At 44.1% G+C, this 23,975-nt stretch overlaps 1 protein-coding gene across 2 annotated transcripts in view; it reads left to right on the top strand.

The window, feature by feature from the left end:
• Window positions 1–15,654, top strand: part of APCDD1 (APC down-regulated 1) — a 33,268-nt gene extending 17,614 nt beyond the window's left edge. For both annotated transcript variants that reach the window (XM_087756800.1, XM_009470744.2), the window contains exons 4-5: window positions 8,816–9,137; window positions 11,209–15,654. In XM_087756800.1, the coding sequence (XP_087612926.1) occupies window positions 8,816–9,137; window positions 11,209–11,660 (774 nt within the window). In that variant the 3' untranslated portion in view covers window positions 11,661–15,654. The remainder of the gene's footprint in view (window positions 1–8,815; window positions 9,138–11,208) is intronic.
• Window positions 15,655–23,975: the final 8,321 nt, after the last annotated feature.

Raw genomic sequence — 23,975 nt, 5'->3', positions numbered from 1 at the left:
AAGACGGGAGGGAGGACTCGCTAGTAATATTGCTACATGGTTCAGAGGGCTATATAGGTTGCTTTTTAAAGGCCTAATAAACATATAAGGCAGCTTTGTTTTGGAATACTCTGTTCCTCAAGATGGACATTCAAGCTGTCCCTTTGGGTTTTCCAGGAATTTTTTTGTTGATACTTCCCAAAATATTCACGTCACCATAAATTAGTATCATTTTAATGGGACAGATGACATGCAAGCACATTCATCTGAGAAAAAGGCCGGTCTTCTCTTTGTTCTTGTCTTTTGCCCAGGCTAAAGTAGTTTATATCAAAAAAGAACAACCAGAAGACTTTTGCATTTCAAGTCGGTTGTGTTTATTTCAGTTTTATGCAGGGTTGTGCAACAGAATCAACATCGTAGATCAGGCAGTTGTGTAATGGTAGTGCATTTGGATTCCTTCACTATCTTTCCCTTCATGGGAGCAGTTATTAAAAACCGTTCCGCAATATCTTAAAATATATGGTACGCATTTGTAGATAAATCTGAACCTACCTCCACCCTCCTTCCTGCTTGCAGCTCCTCTGTTCCCTACCAAAAGAAATCCCAAACTGACAACCCTGCAAAGGAGTTACCACTCTCTCCAGCATTTCATTTGCTTCAAGATTTTTTAATTAAAGTTCTAAATCTTTGTTATTCTTCATTCCCTTTGGCAGGCTGAATTATAACTGTGTCAGCCGTGCTTGTCAACTCCCCAGAGCTAGCCTAATGCACATTAGCCAACTCAGCTTCATATGAGGTCATGGAAAGCCTGGAAATTATCACTTTTGTGGTGGGGAGAGATTGTAGCCATTTGTTAAAGCGTTGTCTTGGTCTGCAGTTACCTAGAGTGGTGGAGGAGCGGAGCTTGATACTATAGTGAGCAATTCATAAAGGTGTCCTTTCTGTGGACGTGGCTCCTTGGCAATGTGAGGCAAAGCCATCCAACTTTTTTTGTTGAGTTGGAAGCATTTCCTTGAATTGAAATTCTCGCACGAGTTCCATTTGTATGCATCCTGGGAGCACACAGTTACTAACACTAAAACCTGGGACCTCGTTTTCTCGGGTGGTGAGGTTTAAAGCATCCTGACCAGGCATGCCTCATTGCAATCCCATCTTGCCCTGCCCGTGACACACGGTATTCAGGTGGGTGTGAGAGATCATTGCTAAGCACGTCTTTTCTTTCCCCTCTTCTTCAGTGCTTTCCCTCATGGTAATATGTGCTTTCCTACCCCAGCTTTTGTGACTATCAGACCCTGCAAGATCCCGGGCCACCGCTTAGGGCTGTACTGCACACATAGTTCGGGGCCTGAGCCTGCACTTGAGGACACCTGGCACCTGGTCCCTCACCGCACACCTTCCTGCAGCAAGGCTATGCTGGGTGCTAGCCCTTGCTATTGCAATACCATATAAATGCAACCTGTCCTCTTTTTCCAACCGCAAACCAGACCTGCTTCTTGCCACGCATCGGTAACCAGTGCAGATTGGGACTGGTCAAAGGTGGTTTTATATCAGCTGAGATCCTGGTTCTTCCAAACAAGCTCCCCACACTGCAGCCACCAGCACAGACCTGGGAGCTCAGGCAGCAGAAGTAGAGTGTTGTAGAAATATTATTCATGTCAGTACATAACTTGGTAAGGCAGGATATTGCTACAGAAATTTGAAATAAGTGACTTCACCAGCACAGGGTTATTGTAACTGAGCGGGGTGGTGGTGGCAGCAGCCCTTGAGGAGAGACCAGGCCCAGCTGGCAATGGTGTGGGGGACAGGGAGGGAAGGGTGTACTTAGAGTAGCCACACTGAATATCTGGGTTTGAATAAAAGGTGAAAGTTTAAAGGTCTGAGCCCCAAGGGAGGCATTAGAGAAAGAAGCCAATGCTCTGCCAAGGGTTTGGGCTTGGGGTTTGGTTTGATGCTGGCATTGCTGGGGGGGCGAGAAGAGGAGAGCGAGGAGGAGTCCAAAAGTGGCACAGCCGATCGCAAGAGCGTGTGCTTTTCCGTCTTGCTGAGGCAGAGCTGATACTTGAATCTCTTAACCAAGTTAAGGTACAGGAAGGATGCCTCCATTGTGCAGTGGCTCCAGATAAAAAGAGAAGGAGAGATGATTTCCCAGATTACTTTGGGAAACTGCTGTGTAATTTCATGTAAGTCGAAAGAACTTGCAGGTGTAAAACGAACTGCTACTGAGAAAACTAATCGGGTTCACTACTTCTCAGAATTGTCCGCTGCTTTTCCTTAGCCCGGATCAGCTCCAAACAGCACCAGTCCCACGTCTGCCCCAACACCAGGCCTCCTATAACAGGAGCTGCCATATTTTTGGATGGTTTAAGAGCTTACTACACATTGCTGCCTTCTATGCTTTTGTCTTCTTAATGTGTCTGGTCTAGTAAAATACCAACTATTTGCAACTATAAAAGACAACAGAGAAAGCCTGTCAGAAAATGGTCAAAATTTTCCATTAAAGATACCAAAAAATCCCCTAAAAATGCTTTTTTCATTTTTTGAAGAGAAACATTTGCTTTTCAGAGAAAAATTTAATACCAGAAAACAAAATTTTGCTTTGTATCTCTGTTCCTCCAGACTGTGTATACTCAATGAGATATTTTCCCGTGTCCTGTTTAAAATAATAATCTAATGAAAAATATCACATATTAATTTTTCAGTCTGTTCTGCTAAGAATGCACTGCATCTTTCAGACTCTTAAGTAGTCTGAGCAATGAATCTTTCCTTAAAAAACAGTAAGTTATAGTTGAGATAATGTTAATTTTCCGTTATGTAAATAGCCAAATATCAGACCAGTCATCTATTGTAATTCTACAAGAGAAGGGCTGAGTTACAATTTGAGCTGTTTCAGACAAATAGTGGTTTAAAATTTTTGGATTGAGATACAGACACGTTTTCAGGATATAAGGAATGAATAGATAGATACAGGAGAGAGCAAATATGTTTGAACAAGGTGTTTAGTTGAAAATAACGATATTTTCAGCCTCCTCTTTACTATTAGTGCTTGTTTGTTTTGTCCCTAAATACAACTTTCAGTATATCCTGCAGGTCCTCTCTTTGGTATTAAGCATTGATTTCAGCTTCTGCTTGAACCATAAGGAAAGGGTAGATTTTCTGTACATTTTGAAAAGGGTTTGGTCCATAGATGTCTTATTGTTTAACAACAGCATCGAAATACAAAGGTGTTCAAAGAAAACTAGAACACCTTCCAGAAAGATCTTTCTACGTGTTGTTCAAAGCTCATTTCACCACTGCTCAGAGAGCATCCCAGTTGCGTGGTATTTTTTTGGCCTGGGCCATAAAAAACACTATGAATTGATTAGAGGCAAATTAGTCCTAGGCAGCCATAGAATCCTGTAGAACTTAAGAGAAAATTAAACTATGCTAAGAGGGTTTATGTTTCTGACTATCCACAGCAATTGGGAAAAAGATCAAGGAACCTCATCCTTGTTTGCTTTTTTTATTAGAAACCTCCCTGCTTGGCTTCAAGAGCTCTCTGGCCCTGTTACCACTTCAGCTGAGGCAGCAGGAGGGAGGGATAAGGAAAAATGTTGGTGGAAATGTTCAGATCACAAACTGTTTTTTCCCTGACTACACGAACTGAGTTTCCAGCCAGAGATTCAGGCTTATTCCAGCCCACATGGCCTCATGGATTAATTCAGAAATTGGCTTTGAAGAAACACCCGGGAGGGCGAGGAGTTGGGGCACCATCAATTTAGCATTGCAGAGCTGCAAGGAGGCAGTCTTCATGGGAAGGGATTTTCCAGTCATTGGGCAGCAGCCATTTCATGGGCTGGTCCTTCTAGCAAGACCCCACTATTAAAAATATTGCATTGTACACCTAAGATAATCAAAACACAGAACAGATGTTCATCCTGTCCACTGCTCTTTCTATTGCTTTTTGGTTTATGTCATGCCCAAATGAGCTTTTTATTAGAGAGTACTTAATCGTGTTTGGACTCGAATGTCCTCTGCTTCTGTTCCCTATTTTCTTTGAACGTCTGTTTTTAGAAAATAATCTTTCCCTGACACACATGGAAAGGGAGTGATTTGCAAGACCTTAGCGAGTGTAATTAAGAGCCAAGAGCAGCCGACCTGAAAAAGCAACAGTGAAAAATACAGTCAATTGTTAAAAATAAATTACTCCATAATTAAGTCCAATTGCCTCATAACAAAACTAGATCTTTCTCTCGTCCATTACTTGGACAAAAGGGAGTTTACCTGTGGCATATCCTTCCGCTAAGAAGTTCATAACTCTGTGAAAGATAGCATCACAGCAAAAAAAAAGGTTTAAGTAGGCTTAGATTCAAGTGCTGGTCTCAGGGAAGTGATGCGTTCAGGGTATGTCCGTATGAGGTACTTGAGCCAGCCTGTGAAAGGGATACTCCTGCTTCCCTCCTCACCACCCTAACCTCTCCCTGTCCCACACCCTGCTAGTTGCAGAAAGTGCCCGTTCACCTTAGCCCCTTCATCTGGGCACATCGTCAGTAATTAGAAGGCAGGCAGGCTGGACATTTCTTAGCAGTGCAACTGGCCCGACCTTCAGAGCTGGTGCAAAGCCTCTGGAATTAGAAGGGCTACACAGCGTTACAGCGGCTCAAGATACGGACCACAGAGGTCAAAGAACCAGATGAGCTCCAGACAAGTGTTTATACTCTGAACTTCACTCCGATTTCTGTGAGTTAACTTGGACCTTCCTTCAGTTTGCCCAAGGAGTCGCCTCCACTCACAGTGTAATGGCAGCCAGTGTAGTCGCACAGCATGAGTTTTATAAGTTTTGGGAAGTAACTCCTCCTTGTGCCTCAAGACGTGAACCCACCTCTGATAAGGAGAAAGGGGCTGCTTGTAGTTATGAATTTTTTTCCGCCATGGAGCTCCATGGACCTTCTTCTGCCCACTCTGCTGCTGGCCACAGCCAAGGGACTAAGCAGCCCCAGGTGTGACCAGTCTGCACCTTCTACACTCCTGGTATGATGGAGAAGACATCAAACAATGATAATACTCCCTGCCCAGCATCAGAGCCTTGACTCATAATACCCATGGTTTTTAATGTTGTAGAGGAGAGAAGAAACCTAAAACTACTGCTAGAAAAATGCCAAAAAGAACATTTATGCTTGATAGTCCTTCCTGGTCAAAAAAAAGTAAAAAAAAAAACCAAGTTGCTACAAATAGAACTGATTCCAGGTCTCCTTCTTGTCCATTCACTAGACCTGAGAAACAACAGAGGAATCCCACAAACAGCCAAGAGTGACCAAGAAGACAACAGGCTGGGTTTCTGTTTGGTTTTCTTCAGATTTTGAACAAGGGCAACAGAAACCACTGGTTCCCAGGTCAGATTGCCTTGGCTCACAAACTGATTGTGGAGGACAGGCTCCTGAGAGGGAAATGTGAATATAAACCAAACCACCCTGGCTGGCCCCTGCTACTCTGCCAGGGTCTCCTCTGGGAGATCATAAGAGCTTTCAACTTCACTTCAATAGAAAAGGGACTGTAGCAGAAATTGTCTCCTACTATTGACCAATTCAGCTTATATAGGCTATGTTTAGTTTTATAACACTGTCTTTTCCTCGCTTTCTTGTTTCACTTTATGCGAGTGGGGCAATCACAGCAATAAGGTTACTGTCATCAGTGCAGTTTATGAGCCCTTAAAGTGTTAGTGACGCCAGTCTGCCCCGTGACGGGACAACCACGCTGGAGAAATGAGTGCTTGATAGACACCAGCATCTTCCACAGCGCAACCCCTTGGCCTGGATCACTGCAGGTGTCCGTGCAAGGCAGTAGCAACATCTTTTGGATGTTGATCTCCAAGAAGACAAAGTGTTATTTCTATTACACTTCAAAAATGTGTGTTTCTTCGGTGCTTTGGTTGGCAGTGAATGGAATTGCACACCTCACCTAACAGTTTTCTTGCAGCACCAGCAGCACTGCCCGGGACAGGGTGGACACAGCTTCTGGCATCCCCATTCACGGCTGGAGCTCAAGGGAAACGCGGTGGCTCTGCTGCTGCCCAAGACATGCAAAGACAGTCTCCACCTTTCCCAAGAACCAACTCATTTCCTAGCCATTTATAAGTCATCAGCCCTCCCAGCAAGCCTGAGCCGCAAACCACCCAGCAACCCAGACCGCTTTCCGGAGAAAATGACTGAGGTCCTCTGAAGAGAGCTAGGGATTCAACAGCCCGGTTTAGTAAGTCCCAAACAAGCTTGCAAATGAAACCTGGTGAGATTTTATTGCAGGCAAGGGGAAGGTGGACACTGGACTTCTGTCAGGTTGTATTTGAAGGTTTGTTCCAGGAATAGAGCTACACACATATTTTATAATAATTATTATTATTTTATTTTTAATCATATCCAGGTCCCCGAAATTTCTGTCTGCTTTCTGACAACTCAGTGTCTTTATTTAGCCTCCTACCAGTCCTGTCCCAAACAGAAGAGCTGTAATTGTCTGTATTTCTATGAAATGAGGTTAAATCACACAGGAAGGTCACGCAAGAAATCTAGAGCAAAATAGGAAACATAACTGGATCTTGGTTCCTCTCTTGACCATCAGAAAATCCAAACTGAAACTTGCAATTTCAGAAAACGGCTCAGTTTCACAGTCCTTATTTGTTATCTGTGCTTTCAGTGTTCAGGAGAACCAGATGTTTTGCACCAGCCTCTGCTGTCAGTTACTATGGCACAAATCAGTGCTAACTTCACCAGTTGCAGTTAAATTACTCAATTAAATGTTCTTTGTATTTCCACTAAGATACTAATGGCCCTTGCACCTGCTTGCAGAATTTAGCTGAAAAATGTACCTTAAAATTAGTTAACAAGCTCCACAGTGGGAAAGAACTGCATCCACTTTGACAGTATGCTGACACGTGGTTCCCAGAAGACCATGTGTTCCGGGGTGGAAAGACCCTCTGGAGGTCACCAGGTCCAACCTCCTTCCTCCTCAAAGCGGGGCTGTTGGCCAGCACCGGTTCAGATCAGCCTGAGTGACATAATTTGTAGTTATTTTGCACATACACCATTATTCTACATCCCAGGGATGTAGAACAACAAACTTTTGATTGATTTCACTGACTTCTGGTGTCTATCTGGTCTGGAGTGGGGGCAAATATAAACCCATCTTAATATGTGTAAAAGGGATATATTGTGGGAGTTGTATGTTGATTCTCTGAAGCTACCTACGGTCATATTATTGGAGAAACTCAGGGCACTAATGAAGGTTGTGTAAATGCCGCCTCTAAAGTGTGCCATGAGCTGAAGGCAGTGAGTGGAGAAATGCTGACTCCATAACAGCTCATGTGGACTTTAAAGTACGAGCGATGAATATCAGCATTTACATTATGGAGGGAGCTCAGAGAGATCTCAGAAAAGAGGGCTGGAAAGAGGCGCAAAGAAGAAGTATTTGTATAAATCTGTCTCCCCGATGGCTACGTGGGGAGCTTCAGCTCTTAACTCGGTGCACTGTGAACTGCACCTCGGGAAAACACCTTGCAGCTTGAACAAGGTGGATGTGAGTAACCCGCCCAGTGCATCCCACTCTCTCCAGGAAGGATCAAGTGTCCTTGAAAGATGAAAGGACAAGCCGTCTGTGTGGTCCTTGCCTTTCACTCTGAGCATAAGCCTGCTTACAGCTCAGATCACAGCACCTCCGCATGTCACCAGCCGACTAGAGATCCCGAGATGTAAACAAACAGCACATTGCCAACCCAAAACAGGCACTTGTAAAACAGAAAACACTGCTTTTGCCTTGCGGGGCGGCATTTATTCTTCTTGATCTAATTATTTGTCATAAATGAAGTGAGCTAAAAAATTAGTGTTGTAATCCTTTATTGGTCCATAAAATTTACTTCAAGGTTTAGCAGAGCAGAGACAAATGCTAATGCTGCCTTCTCTCTTGCCATTGAGAAAGCGCAAAATACAGTTTGAAAAAGAGAATAGCTAGGCCAAGCTCTTTTGCCAACAAGAGGCAGAAAGAGTTAGCCTTAGGAACAACGTACAGGTTTCTGTAGTTTCAGTTTCTGATGTCAGGAGGTGGAACTCTCAGCGTGAAATTCCCTCCCCTCCTGCCATGGACTCGGAGCCTGCACGCCCCTCATAAGACAGCCCTGGCACTCATGGACGGGGCTGGGGATACCCAGCTGCTCCAGGCTGGTGCTTGGCTCACAGCCCTGAGCCGCCTCGGAGCCCGGCAGGCACCACGGACCCCGTCCACCGTGTCTGGCAGCAGCCGGCCATATCATACATTTCACAAGCTTGCATTAAGGCTCCGAAAAGCTGAAAAAGTTTAAAATCACTGGTTAGTGTTCTCCCAGGCTGCTACCCAACTGAAAAATGTACTTAGGACACCCATGTCCATCTACGGTACCCAAAGTTAACAACTAAAAGGAAGACAGATGCAAAGTAAGAGCTCAGTAAACGTACTAATTTCTAACACAAGTTGCCAAGTCCCTACCATGGTAAATTACCATCTGCCCGCTTCTTATATGATCTGAAGGATAGTCAGCCTTTTCTAGATCCAATGAAAAGCTGCACTAAAATGTTCATTTCAGAGAAATGCAGATGAGGGAATTAATCTCCTAACTCCGCTCCTGCTGTGCAGTCTTATACATACAAAACCAAATGGTGCCATGTTTCAGGTGCTTTGAAGGGTGAGAATCTGCAAGAGAACATTAAAAAGATAAGAAATAACAACGTATTCCTTAAAATGTTGAGCTGGTGTCATTTCAACATGAAACAGCCAGCCTGATTCATTGCCTTCTGTCACGGATAATGCTTAACGAGGGTTTCTCTCTGCCTCATTTCAGAACCACGACCGCACGTGCATCGTGTGCAGAATCATCTACCGGTCGGACGAGCACCATCCTCCCATCTTACCCCCCAAGGCAGATCTGACTATAGGGCTACACGGAGAGTGGGTGAGCCAGCGCTGCGAGGTGCGACCGGAGGTCCTCTTCCTCACTCGGCACTTCATCTTCCACGACAACAACAACACCTGGGAAGGTCACTACTACCACTACTCCGACCCCATCTGCAAGCACCCCACCTTCACCATCTACGCCAAGGGACGCTACAGCCGGGGAGTGCACTCATCCAAAGTGATGGGCGGCACGGAGTTTGTGTTCAAAGGTAGAGTGGCTTGCTACACTGGGGGCAGAGGTGGTCACGTAGTTACGGACCAGAGCAGAGTTCACTCATAACGATTTGGTTGCTGATGATTTCATTCTGTCATTTTCAGGAGTTAGTCATTTCTTGGGAAGTTCTCAGGCACTGTGTGAATGCCCAGCCAAACTATACAGCTGCACAGTATTTCGCACCACTGAAGCAATACTCATTTGAGGCAGAGATCTTTAAGTACAGCACAAGAAAATAAGATCTTGCATCACTAAGTCTTGGAGTCCAGTGGCAGACTTCAAGCATCTAAGCAAAGTATCTGAGATTAGATCTGTGTCCTAGGGCTCCTTCAGTAGAGAGAAAAAAGCACCTTCAGAAGGCATTTCAGGTCATATGTGGTATGAATCATTTTCTGGTGAAGACAGATACAGCAGCAGCATGTGTCTTTTCATCAGCTTCCAAGGGGCCCTAGAGCAAGTAAGGATGTCCCTAAAGACAGCTCTGATTAATCCCACCACAGTGACGACTAGATGTATCTAACCAAAACCCCCTCGAGTACTTTGGGAAGCAGTGCTCGGTGGTGACGCCACCCGGGTCCCTGCCACCAAGAAGCCTTCCTGTGCAAACAGCCCCATAGTGCCCTGCTTAGAAAGAGCTCAGTAGCTCAGTAGCTTTAACCACTCACACAAGCAAACATCTCCAAAACACGATGGCCCGCCATGGTGCCAGCCCCAGTGGAGCCTCTGGAAGCCTCCAAGCACTCTGTGGGCTCTTCTCCTCCTTGATTTCAGTTACCATGTGAGAAACATATAGTTTCTTGCATGGCTTCAATTTAGGAAAGCATCTAACTATAAGAAATAATTTACTAATCTGTGATTTTCCTAGGAGGCAGGTGATACCCTTGCCCATCGGGGCTTTTGCTCTTTACAGCTGCATGCATGTCCCAGCTCAGCTCCTGGGGTCAAATCCAGATTTTGCTCGAATTTCTGGTTTTTGGTATGCCAAGTTACCTCACTACGAGGTCACTAACTTGGTTTTAGTAAAACTTTTAGGTTTACTTTCTCTAGATCTTTTACATTTTCAATAGACCTTTTACACCAGCTAACAAATAATGTGAACTGTACAGCCATTGAGTCGGATATCTTTATAAAAACTCAGAATAAAACTCCCAACACATCTTACTATAAAAAGACATATACACTGTTAATGACCTGCAAGAGAATTTGGGATTTTGGTGTGTTGGGAGGCACGGGGGCTGGTTATTTGCTTCTGTTTCAGTCAGCATGATCCATTCAGACCCCCTTTTCTTGATATATAGTGTCAAATGCACACCAGGAATAATCTCTATTCAGCTTCCATAGGCTCATTCAATTTGGCTTTTCCCAACTTTAAACTTGGCTGAAAAATAAAACTTTATGTGCCTTCAGCTCCTTTGAAATACAGGCAGCTTGGAACTGCAGAAGCTACAGCATTTCTGTATTTGATACTGCAAGCTGCAGCCAGTGTTTAGATATGAGAAAAAGCATCTCTCTGTAGTTCAGCAATACTTCATAATTCACATGAAAAAGGACAGGTAATAATCGGAAGATAATGCAGCTGTGGTACTTTCCAAATTTTCCAATTGGGACTAATTATTTCATTAGCTTTACAGGGTAACGTACTAAAAAAATGATGAAAAATACATTATAAACAGCCTTACTTATGGATTAATATGGATGGTAATAAAACATGAGTCAAGTTTTATTGCTTCCTCTTTCAGCTATCTCCTAATATAACCAACCAGGCTTTATCTGTAAAGGATTGTCTGGAATTTATGAAAAGCTCTGCTTAATCTCTGACTGAGATATGTGGCCATCAGGTTTTCTTCAACTGAGTTTGTGTGTGTGCGTGTTCTGTGCGAGAGGCAATTATGTCAAAGACATAAAATGATACAAATAGATTTGCTGGCCACACCTGCAATGTAAAAAATTGATTTCAGAATGAACAAGGAGAGACAATTTTGATTTCACAGGTACACCCCAATCCACACGTTGCCTTTGCTTTTGTTTTCATCCCTCTGCTGATAGCTCCTCTCTTCCTCTCGCAGTGAATCACATGAAGGTCACTCCCATGGATATATCCACAGCCTCTCTGCTCAACGTCTTCAACGGGAATGAGTGCGGAGCACAGGGGTCCTGGCAAGTTGGGGTTCAGCAAGACGTCACCCACACGAACGGCTGCATCGCGCTCGGCATCCGCCTACCTCACACCGAGTACGAAATCTTCAAAATGGAGCAGGATGCCCGGGGCAGGTACTTGCTGTACAACGGCCAGAGACCGAGCGATGGGTCCAGCCCCGACCGACCAGAGAAGAGAGCCACTTCCTACCAGATGCCTTTAATTCAGTGCGCTTCGTCAGTGCCCAGATCTGAAGAGTCACCAGAGGAGAATAAAATAAGGCTGTATAGCAGCAGGGCACCGGAAAAATATCCCAGCGCCCCAGCTCTTGCTTTGGTGGTGTTTATTTGTACTGTGTCATATTGGGACATTCTCAGCTAGAAGTAAAAAAAACCTTATTTTTCATGACTACAAAGCCAGGATTCCACCAGACTGGGGGTTGTTTTTCTTCTGAAAAAAAGGGACATTTATTTTTTTGATGCACTTGAATGCCTGAGAACTGTTGTTCTTTTCCTTACTTCCCCCCTCCTCCTTGAATCCCGAACAGCACTCGTTTGATGTTTGTGCTTTGAACTTCATCCAGTCTGATCCCTGGCCTGACATGACTGCACAAAAGTAATTGCACTTTAGGACTGCAGACTTCTGGGGGGAGGGAAGGGGTCTCCTTTTATATTTTTTTTTTTAACTGCTGGGGCGAACATTATGATCCTGCTTCAGTAGTCTCTGCCATCTTACCGCTGTGGTACTCTTCTCCTCAACGCCCGGTTTCTCATCAGAATTTATCTCTGGGGAAGGGCTCGGTGACTTGCCAGTACTGTGATAGCGGCTTCCCCCCCTGACTTCACAGCTCTGATGTAGATATGTATATAAGGAGGAAATCCACAAAGATTTATCTTGTCATTATCTCACAGCTCCTAACACAAAAAGAAACAGCAAATCAACAGCCCTCCATTCAGATAGTGCTAAATGGTTGATACCTCTAATTAACAAAATATATTGCAAGTAATTTAAGCTATTTTTACAATCATTAAGGTGTAAAAATAACCAGTGGTTTAATATTTTCTCATTCAATTTTCTTACCTACGTAATTGCTTCGAGGCCTCCCTTTGTATCTAGCAAATAGTTACAACCAAGCCCCCTTAAAGCCAGACAGAAGCAGCATTTTTCTGTCGGATGCACAGAGTACAGGTAAGTGGCCGATACAAGGCTGCAGGGACTACTTCTGGTTTTGTATTCCTGAGGCCTTGCATACTCCGCATGCAGTATTTGTGCCTTGGATTTTGTCTCAGCCAGGTGGACAAAGGAAAGAAGCAAGTGGGCTCTAACATGTTCTGCAACCCTATTTAGCAACGTATTTTTAGTGATGTGATCTTATGCAGGAACAAGTAAAGGGTTTCAGCAGCAAGCACACCACGGCCCGTAGTAGAGCAAGAAAGCAGACAGAAGCAGACCTGCATCCATCTGGGAGAGAGACTGGAGCAGTCGTACCAGAGGGAGGAGCAAGAGCTGCACAAGTGCAGCTGCCCCCTCCCTTTTCTCCTTGCTGGACTGCCCCAACACATATCACGGTTTCACCAAGCTTAAATCAGCCTTGGTTTGGGGAGACACTGCTGGGAAGGTGGATAAGCACAGCCCCTCAAAGCATTCTTCAACAAGAGCCTGCCCTGGAAACCCTCAGGTTTCCCCCAGTGGCAAATACAGCCTTGTGTGCACTGATGCGAATCAGAGCAGACTCTGGAGGCAGTAGGGGAGATATTTAAGGCCAGCAAGGGGGCACAAGTTCATAGATGAACCATGCTCCCCTGCTTTAATGGGGAGCGAGCTGAAGGCATGGCTTAACCTTGTAGCATTTGGGCTGTGACTTTTAGTGATATACACATGGGTTTCAGCTCGCAGGAGGAGCAGGAACCTGTGTAAGAAACATATGGAGTAAGGTCATTGCGTTTCTTCATCAGTGTCAGTAGCTTCTAGCTGCCCAGTCCGGTACTATGGGAGAAAAAAGTCTTTAATATATTATTTTCAGCATTGTAGGAAAAGCATGTCTTGAATGAGGGTCTTTCAGCTTTACATAGGTGAGTCTCCATACTGTCTGCTATAGCAAAAGCATTCTTTGAAAACATAGTGACAGCATGGACCTTGCTAACAAAAAGAGCAGGAAAAATCCATTCAAGCAGCAAAAGGCTATGCTCAGGCTCCCTACGTCCTCACAGTCCGTGCCTCCTTGACAGTTTTTCCAAGCTGATATCGGACTTGGATGTGAATTTCCTCAGATTCACCTCGTTTTGAGACAGCAGGAGGAAGGGGAGAAGGAACAGTATCATAGACTCACTGCCGGGTCAGATCACATCTTTCACATTTTTTCCTCAGAAAGATGAAAAGTCACAGAAAACTCATATGAGTCAGGAATGGAGCTCAGGATGGCTCAGTAGTCACCAGAGAAAGCATTCATCCATCCATCTGATACCAGATCCTCCTTCAGCCTGCTGGAATAGGCTGAATGCCAACTCCCCATGATGGATCGAGCCCTATGAACAACAGCTACTCTGATCAGTATTTCTTGATGGCTTTCTGCTCCACACAGCCAAACCTACTTGAAGAGTCAGTTCTGGATCAGTTGGTCGTAGGGAGGCATCAGGAGCACAGTTTTAACTAGAGGGTTAAGGAGACATGATGCCTCTGAAAGAGAAGCTAGGAACCAGGAAAGAGTTTGATTTTTTCTAGCTAGACTCGAGTTTTTTTATTCAGCAGATTTACACCAGCATATCTCCAACTGAGCTACTGAGCTATTACAAGATAGTTAAACAAGTCCTTTCAAATACTAGCTTTGTTTCTGACTTCCATTCGAGACACAGTGGCATGAGTAAATTCATTTATTTATGAGGTGGGTATGGCACGATGTTCTTCAGATGACATGAGACAAGCTTCTTCCACCACCATCGACCATTTCCACGTTAGGTGGCCTCAACTCTGGAAAAAACATCAATGGCTAGGAGTTGTCAGACCCTGTTCCTTCCCTATGCAAGTGCCACACACAGCTCGGTCCCAGCTGAAATCTGCACACGCTTGTGATGCAGGATTGAAGCCAAAAGCAAAGGCACTGCTCCACAGCACGACATTCTGTACTCATCAGGCCAATGATCTATGGTTTATTAGTGCCTCATGGCTCCTCTGTAAATTGCTTAATGTCAGAAATATTACAACAGTTTCAAGAGAAAGGCCTGTCTAGTTCTTGCCTCTAAAAAGCACATTCACGTCTCAACTGTGTTTTGAATCACAGACTTGCAAAGGTCTAGGTTTTCCCAGGCTTACCATTACACTAAATGCAAACATGACAGAATGTACAAATTGTACAACTGCATTTTTTTTCTCTGTCACCTAGAGATAGTTAAAAAGGAAGCACTTGAAAAAAGCCTTTGTAGTACATTGCCAGAAATCTGACTTGGGCTCCTCTAGTTTATTTGTAGTGTTGACCATAAACATAATTTTATGATCTGGGTTCTTAGCATACGCTGCACCAGCTTCCCTCCTTGTGCCTATATATTTTTTTTCTTTATTTTTCTATTAGCCAATAGAAGCCAAGTTGGACAAAGATGTAAGTAAGTCTTCAGAGTGCAGTTTATTTGCCAATCCACATTCTCTGCAACGCTTCTCCTAGGCTACAGAACTAGGAGCTAAGCTTCCTTGATCTTTTGGTTTCATCATGCACTAAATTAACTGCTGCACAGCACTGTATGCATTTGTGAGACAATATATTCCATTCATTTTATTTCTCCAACCTGACCTCATGTGCTGGCACCCCTGGCTGCTAAAGAAGTTAAGCCACAAGTGGTTTAGCAGTGGAAGACCTACAAACTGAGTGATTTGTCCCATACCAAAATGCAGAAGCTTTGAAAAATGAAACAATTTATGTTGGTATCTTCAGTAACTGCCAATGTTGCCAGGACAGCTGAAAGTTTTTCCCTCAGTAATATCCTACTCAAGGAGCCACCTGACAGAAGAAATGGTAACCTGAAGAAGTTCTTGGACAATTTTTGTAACAGGTTCTATTTAAGAAAAAGGACAAAAGGGATCAGAAAAAAATCAAAACAAGTGTTCTTACTCTGTTTCTATACCGTTTACATATACTGCCTGCTGCCCTGGGGTAGAATGTCATAATATGGACTCCTGTTCATAAAAATAAGATATAATGTCTGTCTCGCTTGAGTTGGAGTGTGCTTGCTTGAAGTGCAGGATTTAAAAAAAAAAAATCTTTTTATTTTTGTAAAGTTATAGAAGATATTTTTCTTCTCAACTATGTTCCAGATTAAACTGCCAGGGAAGTTTAAGCACTTGTTAAACTATTGATTGAAATAAAAAAGCCTAACTGAAAAATTAAGGATTTCTTTGCCTCCTGTACGTTAGCTTTCTGTTCTGTTGACTTTCTACCTGTAAAAAATGATCGATGTCTCGGAAAGCAATAACCAAAAATCCCTCTGTTGAGTAACTTGCGCACAGTAAAACTCGTTTCTTACTATATACACAAGAAAACATTTTTTGCTTGAGAACTCGTCACTAGAAACAGCTCTGATGGATACAGCTGGGATGATTTGGGTTTCACAGCACATCTTCAGGTTCTCTAAATAAAATGGGGGCTGGAAGAGCCCAGCGAGTAACGACGGCATTGGCTTGCAAGGGGAGTACGGTCAGAGCAGCTGCGTCAGGACAAAGGGTGTGGTTCAACAGAAACAAAATATTTTTCATAGATGAGCTGTAAGCAAACAAAACAGCATTACTGCTCTCTTTTAAACTAAAAGAGGGTAGATTCAGACCGGATATAAGGAAGAAATTTTTTACAATGAGGGTAGTGAAACACTGGAACAGGTTGCCCAGAGAGGTGGCAGATGCCCCATCCTTGGAAACATTCAAGGCCAGGCTGGATGGGGCTCTGAGCAACCTGACCTAGTTGTAGATGTTCCTGCCAATTGCAGGGAGGATGGACTAGATGACTTTCAAAGGTCCCTTCCATCCCAAAGCATTCTGTGATTCTATTCCATCTCACTTGCTTTAAGGGCTACAACCTAGAGGGGGAGCCAGGAGGGATTAGAAAGGACACTTTTCTTAAAGAGGAAGAAAAATCTGAAATTAACTGAGAACAGAAAGCAAGCCAGAGGATAACAAAGGCATCTTTCCTCAGTGCTGCACAGTTTCACTCCTGCCTCACTTGCACAAAGAAAGGGGAGGTGAAATGGAGTCAGTGAGACTTCCACCGCCACCATCAAAAGCTTTGGAGTTGACCAGTTTCTGCGTTTTCAGAAGTGACTCAGGAGATCCCTGAAAGATGAGCTCCATTTTCGGGAAGCATGCTCTAAATTACAAGGCACTCTGAATGCAGTAGCCACAGCCTGTGAAGAAGTGGCCTCCCCTCCACGCAAAGTGGTGGGTACAGACGAATTCAGGCATAAACAGATTCTACGTGGCATAATTTACTCACTCCTGACACAACAGGGAAGGCTAGGTGATAAAACCCAGCACCCCTCATTCTGAATTTTATAATTTCATTAGTTTTCTGTAATTTTCCCCTCTTACTAAAAGTATTTGGCACGAATTTTTTCCTTCTAGTCTTCTCCTCTTTAGTGCAATCAACTGCTGATTTTTTAATTACTATTTGCTGACAGCAATAAATAATGATAAGGAAACGAAGAAACAAAATTTCCACTCCACTGCTGAATCAGGCAGAAACAAACATGGCTGTGAGGAATCAAACCATGAGTACCCTCAGTAGCTAAGGAAACAGCGCTGTTGGCCTGAGCAATTATTTATCAGGCACCTTCTCCCCACCCCTTCTTCCTCACACGCCTGCTCCAGGGTATAGGACCAGTCCATGGGATGGATTCTAGCTATGGTGCTACCAAGCCCCGAGGGCAGTAATTAATTCCTACGTGTCTTCCAGTAACGGGAACTGCGCGTGATCGCCGCCTCAAAGCAGGCAGACACGATTCCCAACATCCTTTTCCCACGGGAACCACATCAGTCCTTGCCCACTGCCACTTCCAAGACAATCTATTGGAAAATGAGAAAGCAAGCTGTGCAGGATAGTGCTGTCTTCAAAGAAAGAAATGAAAAAAGTTTGGGAAAAGAGTTTATGCTTGGAGTTTTGGGGAATTAGATCTAGAATAACTCTGCTGAATGCTGCAATCCCACCCACAGAAAAAGCCCGGGATCAGACCTACATATCTTCATCCAGACAACAGATGCTTTCTAGACAGGCACATGCATTATGAATTTCTTTCAATAAATGCCCAACTACTGGATCACTTTTCTCTTAGCCCCAAACAGCAGCCCGAAGACCCCCAAAGATAATCAAAACAATATATAGACACCTGCTTTACCTACTATCCTATAAGGCCTTGCTGGAAACAGGCGTATAAGCAAACACGATTAAAACTTTCATTGCCATAAACAAGAGAGGCCCAGCCCCCCAGATATCCTGCCACAAAGACGACCTGTAGATCGACTCCCCGACCGACGGCTCCAGCCCAGCGGCGGGCGGGCCGGGGCCGGGGCCGGGCAGCGGCGGGCCCCGGGGCCGGGGCCGGGCGGCAGCGCTCAGGGCCGGGGAGACATTGCCATCTGGCGGCTAAAACCTGCGCAGCGTTAGCTCTCCCGCCAGCTTCCCCCCCAAAAAACAACAGTAATACGGTTAGGGCAGCGGGGAGACCAACGCCAGCCAGGCTTGAAGGTTCAGTCCCCTTCACGGAGAACAATAAGCAGCAGGGCTGGAGTTAAGCAGAGGCTAGGCACGCTTTCCCTTGGTCTGATTACAGCAATTAATTTAGACCACTTGAGAGGGAAGGGTAGTAACTACAGAGGAGAGGAGTGCCAGCGAGGTAAGAGGGTGACACCATCACCTCTCATCAGGGCCTGGGTAACTGGGCAAATTAACAGGAAACCTGTAGTGGTCCTGAAGCCGGTTCCTCTACTCAGCCCATGATTTTAGCGTACCGAAAATAAAGCATACACACATCTTTTCAAGATATTTTACAAGTCTTCCCTGAGGGTCAGACTAATACTACAATTTCATTCCACATGATGCTCTCTCCCTACCAGAGGAGCACACCATCCATGGGAGCAGTAGCGATAAAAGGAATTACAGGAGCTACACGCAGAAGAAATCTGAAGTTACGCTTTCAAGAGTTAAGAAAAGACAAAATGAAGCTTCGCCCCTGCAGCCCCTTCTGCATGCCTAGTGCCATACGATCAGGGCAAAACTTTTTGAACCTATACAATACACACTAAAAGAATCTCTTCTCCACACCCCGTAAGGGATGCTGGGGAAACGACTCCATGGTCTAAGCTGTACCAACCATTTCTGCAGGTTTCGTTTTAAATTAATACTAGGAGGAAAATACTGTTACTAAACTGTAAAATTTGCATTGCTTCAACATATTCCCACCTGTCCAAAAATGTATATATAAATGGCAACTAGAAAACATAATGAGATAGATAGATAGATATATACACACAGCTCATATGTAAGAACTTCAAAAATTTTGGTAATTCCATGAATAATTAGTAGTATCACACATTCACTAAAACTGTTCTGAGCACTACATACACTCTCAAATACACTATATAGGCTAAAAAAAAAATACTACTACATTTTGACAGACAGTCTAATTTTAAATCTTAGACTATTATTGGCTCACCCTATTATAAGAGCAAGTGCTTTAGCTTCCACAATTCCAACGAGGACTAGGAGATAACTATCAACGTATAGCTACTTGAAAGGGAGCATACAGGCCTTAGGGGCCATCAGGCATGAGACTGGGAAGGATTTCCTATAAAGATAGTTTCATTTCTTTAAATCTAAAAATGCTTTTGCATTGACAGCTATCTTTGCACTTCACAAAAGCAGTAGCAAATGCTTCTGGATGTTAGAAATTCACCTTGTGTCAGCATCCTCCTGCTTAAGCCTCCCGTTTCTCTTTGAAGGTCTCATTAATACTCGCAGAGGCTCAGAGTGCATTTGGGAGAGGGTTTTGGACAAGACGGCTCCCGTTTGCCAAGAATGAAGTGTTACTGCACCCGGTCACTCTGAAAATCAGCAATTTTAAAGTAGCTCAAAAATTAGGACAGTTAAATGAGGAACAAGGATTAGTAGAGGCAACTGAAGCAGTTACAAACATATGATACAACAAAGTCCTATAGTAACCCAGTCCGCTGTAACCACCAGTTTGCATACAGGCACGCCAGAAAGATTTCTGTTCACGGATCAGACGTAAATATGAAGGTACACAGACATGCACAAGTTTTGCATAACCCTATTATTATGCCTGCCCATAGGGGAATTAATATTTGTGTGGCTCACCTAACGAGCCGCGCTGCATGCGCAGAGGGCCAGAGGGCTCGGGTCACGCGTCGTTCTTTCCCCACCGCGCTCTCAGAGCGGTAGCCAAGGAGATCGGGAGGCCCCCGTCCATATGCTGCTGGTTACGTTGCTGGAAATGTTTGCTTTGGATTAGCTGCTTCATTTCTACACCTCTAGTTCCACAAATGCAACTTCTACATAGCTCTAGAAGGGGACTCACAAAACCACAATTAGCTTATTTTTTCAAATTACTGGTCTAAGAGAAGCTTTGAGGTCAGTTACAGCTCCTCTGAAGATCAGATTCCTTCTCCCACCCACTTGCAATCATTAAACCATTAGTGTTTCCGAAGTGCCCGAGCAGAGCAGGTTGGAGAAGTGAGGATGCATACATGCAGGGTTATACTTTCTTCCAACTTTTAGCACTTCTCGCCCCGTTATTTAGCATTTTCTCACATCGCCTCCTTCCTGCCCCCAGGTAAATCAAGCTCCTGTCCCACTCCGCACCCCCTCCACGAGCTTACTCCGGTGACAGCTCGAGTTTTCTCCCGCCACGCCTGCTAACCTGCTCCCTTGCAACGCGCCCCTCTCTCCCTCACGTTGCTGACGAGCGCTGGGCTACTGCCGGCAGCTGCCGGGCCGTTTGATCTATGCCCCCACTGACAACGTGGCAAGCACGCCAGCGGTAACTGGCCAAACAGCGGCAAGCAGGACAGGTATCTTTCCAGCTCACTGTGCAGGCTTGCCCGGGATGGGAGCACCAATTTGACTGTCTTTCATCTCAGCTCTAATTCTCCTGTAATTGGAGGTAGTTGGTATCTGTGAAACATCAACCTCTCTATCAAATGTGTCTTGAATTAGATTTCAAATTCACACGGGGAGAAGCAGCACAAAGATGCTGCAATCATGTAAACCTTGTCTCTTTAAGAAGTTATGTTTTTCTACAAATACACTGACCTTCCTTTGCCATTGTAATCTGGTTCCTGTGGAGGCAGGATGAAGAGATAATTTCACCTGATCAGGGAAGCAATCTGTTCTGATTTTCTTGAAGCTGGGACATGAAATGAGAGGCCCAAGGGCTAAAGTATTTCAAGGTATTATGCAAGAAAGTGACGTCTGAAAGCAGTGCCATGAAGTTGAAGGCTGCATTGGAAATCCGAGGCTACACAATCCTGGGCGTGAATATAATGAAAATCCTTCTCCTGACATTCTCCTGTTTGCAAGGCCGGTCACCGTGTTTGAGGCTTTACACCCCGAGTTTGGAGAGAAAGCCCTGTTCCTGGAGAAGGCCACAGCAGTTTCCAGCACATGCCTGGGGAGAAGGCAGCACCTACAGACCTTTCGAACAGCCCAGCTGTCCTGGGAAGACACAGCCATCAACAAAACCACTTCTGGAGCATAGAATCGCTCCTCTCATAGAATCATTTAGGTTGGTTGAGAAGACCCTCAAGATCATCAAGTCCAACCACTAACCTAACACTGCCAAGTCCACCACTAAACCATATCCCCAAGTGCCATGACTGCCTCTTCCTACCACACTCCCTTTTTCTTCACTTGATACCAACTGCCCTCCAGTTCCCATGTGAGCTGTGGGACAGGTGTCTCTCATTTATCATTCCAAAATTTTAAACTAACCTGAGGTGACTAAGGCAATCAAGGAAAATTAGCCACTGCATGAGCTTCCACCTTCTATGAACGACTCGCTTCATTATCAAAGCTGCACTCTTTAGTACCTCTGATTACGGCTCTAGAGGGCTCTCTCTCTCTTTGACCCAGGGTTCAAGTTTTGTTTTCTGTGGACTTTCCTCCTAAGCCTTTCCAAAACATGGTTCTAAAAACTAGGCTGTCCTACATAATGATTTAAAGCAATGCTTCTCAACCAGTAAGAAACAGGGCACAATCTTTATAATTAAGCTAATTACTACATTCTCATTATTAATATTCCTCAAACCAGCCCTCATACCAGTGCAGAGGTGTACTGCAGTCTGAAAAGTGGTAATAACAGCAAAGTGTTTACTAATTTTGAGTGAAAACACATCAGTGGATTTAGCCTCTACTACTGCTGGAGCACCTTTGTTTGCAGGAGTCAAAAAACATGTTTAGGTTTTTAAAAAGTCATCCTTGGCTCTTCTGAAGAAGTGCCTCCAAAAATCAGAACATAGCTGTCTATCATCTGTATTTGGACTGTCAAAGTAGCAATGGAAAAATATTTTGCCACTCCCATGGGTAGAGTAATATATACCATCATTAACGGGTAGGTGTACAGATTTAGGACTGTTTGTTTTCTTTTACTTGAAAAGTACAAACAGCACTGGCTCCACAAAAAATTTTTTGCTACACAGACACACTTTTATGTTGTAAGACTACAAACACAACATGCCCAAATGTTTACCATTCCCCCGCCCCTACTGTCTTTAGCAGAGGTCAGGCATTATAATCCCAGTGAGCACAATCCACCATTGAACACCTCTCTAACGGCCACATTTTCTGCCTGTTTAACACGGCTTCAGGAACAGACAAGGCAACAGCTGTCTTTAGGAAGGTGTTTTAAAAGCCTATGAAATATTTGGAAGCAACATGAAGCAGCATTTTGGAAACCCAACAAAAAAAAAAAAGACTTGAACAAGGCTCAAGGAAGGCTTGATGAGAAACAGGATGGAGCGTGTGCTAAAGAACAGGGGCTGTGCCTAAACCATCCCTTCCCAATCATTTGTCCCAACACTTGTGCCTCCATTTCCCCATCTCTGAAGCCAGGACGAGCCATCCTTACAAGGCAGACTGAGGCACTCACAAAGATTGCTATTTAATTACTACCAACTCCGAGAACAGCCTAGACGCTGATCACCTGTGACAATCTCTCTGAATTCACCTATGCACGTGAACCTGCACCAGCATTAGTAGAAATGCAGTAGAACTTTCAAGAACATCTTGAAATAATTATTATCAGACTATAGCAATTTTTTTTTTCCCAGAACTTGGATGATAAGGAGACTAACTTAAAAAAAAAACCAAAACAAACCAAACCAAAACACACGCACAATGCTTTTTTATTATACACAAGTTTAAATGGTAAGAATTAATAACTATTTCAGTCACCTTTCAATTAATTTTTCTTTATTTCAAGTGTCTGACCTCAGACTGCTTAGCTATAATAATAGCTGTCTGTCTTACGCCTCTGCGCCTGCATACCGTAACACCCTCTAAATCTTTTCTAAAGAAGAGACAGAAGAGCAGCATTCCACAACTGCCAGCAACAGAAGCAGCTACTGTATAAACAGGGATTCAATACCCTGCTGTCAGTGTTATCAGCATTAGATAAACCAGTACCAAGCTTTAAATAAAATAGCACTTTAACGTGGGTGAAGATGCTTATACCACTATTTAGTTAAAATCTTTCATCCCCTACAAATTACATTTCATCCAAATCGGTTCCTAGATCCAGTTCACCATGCAAACAGATAAACCCTTGTCCCAGGAAAAGAGGAAGAGGCACTGACCTTACCATCTAGCAGTAACGAGAAAGCCAGATAAAAGAATCAATTGCTTTGCTTTTGCGCAAGATCTCATGTCTACATAGCTATTTGTCACCTAGAGGCCAAATAAATAAAGGTGACACCACCATCACTGCCTCTGCTTACGCAGCCCTGTCAGAATCAGGAATTTTTCTTAAACATACGCAACCTGCATTCAAAAAGAAAACCACAACAGACCAACTTCAATCATATATGTGGTTACATTATTTGAATGCCCCTGGAAAAGAAGTTCAGACAGGAAATAAAGAAATCGGTCTCATTTAACGGTCATCAGTTTCAGTCCTTCCTACAGGTGCTCAAACCCTTGTGAAAACTGACTCCTGTATTTAGCCTCCCCTCTTGTCCAGCATTAAAGTATGCCACCAGACTAAAGCTGCCCACAGAAGCTCAAGATCAGCAGACAGAGCCTCCCCGGCAGCAGCAGTCAGTGCTACACACAGACGCGCCTTCCAGGACGCACCCCGCAAAGCCATTCATTCACCAGGAACCAGCATCAAAAGCAAAAGCGGTGAACTGTTACCTTCACAGCAACGTGGCTAAAAGGATGAGCTACAGAATTTCATCCCACCTGTAAACATGAAGAGCAGGGCATTTCAATATTATAGCAAATGTTTATTAGAGTTGCTCTGTAACTGTGTAGCTCTCGTTCCATCTTTTGCCACAGACGGAAGCAAGTGTTTGCCCTGGCAAGTCAGTTCAAGCATAAATACCGAGGGACCCCAAAGAGCAAAAACTCTTTGTCATGACGACTGCTATAAATCTGACAAACCATCAGCATCCTCAGTGTTGCCTGGATTCAGGCACCTGCTCTTCACTCCA

This window comes from Nipponia nippon, unplaced genomic scaffold (genome assembly GCF_047370975.1).
Source record: "Nipponia nippon isolate SJK-2023a ecotype South Korea unplaced genomic scaffold, ASM4737097v1 scaffold_1, whole genome shotgun sequence".
NCBI classification, from domain to species: domain Eukaryota; kingdom Metazoa; phylum Chordata; class Aves; order Pelecaniformes; family Threskiornithidae; genus Nipponia; species Nipponia nippon.
The sequence above is the reverse complement of the archived record's forward strand: the minus strand, read 5'-3'. Positions and strand labels throughout refer to the sequence as shown.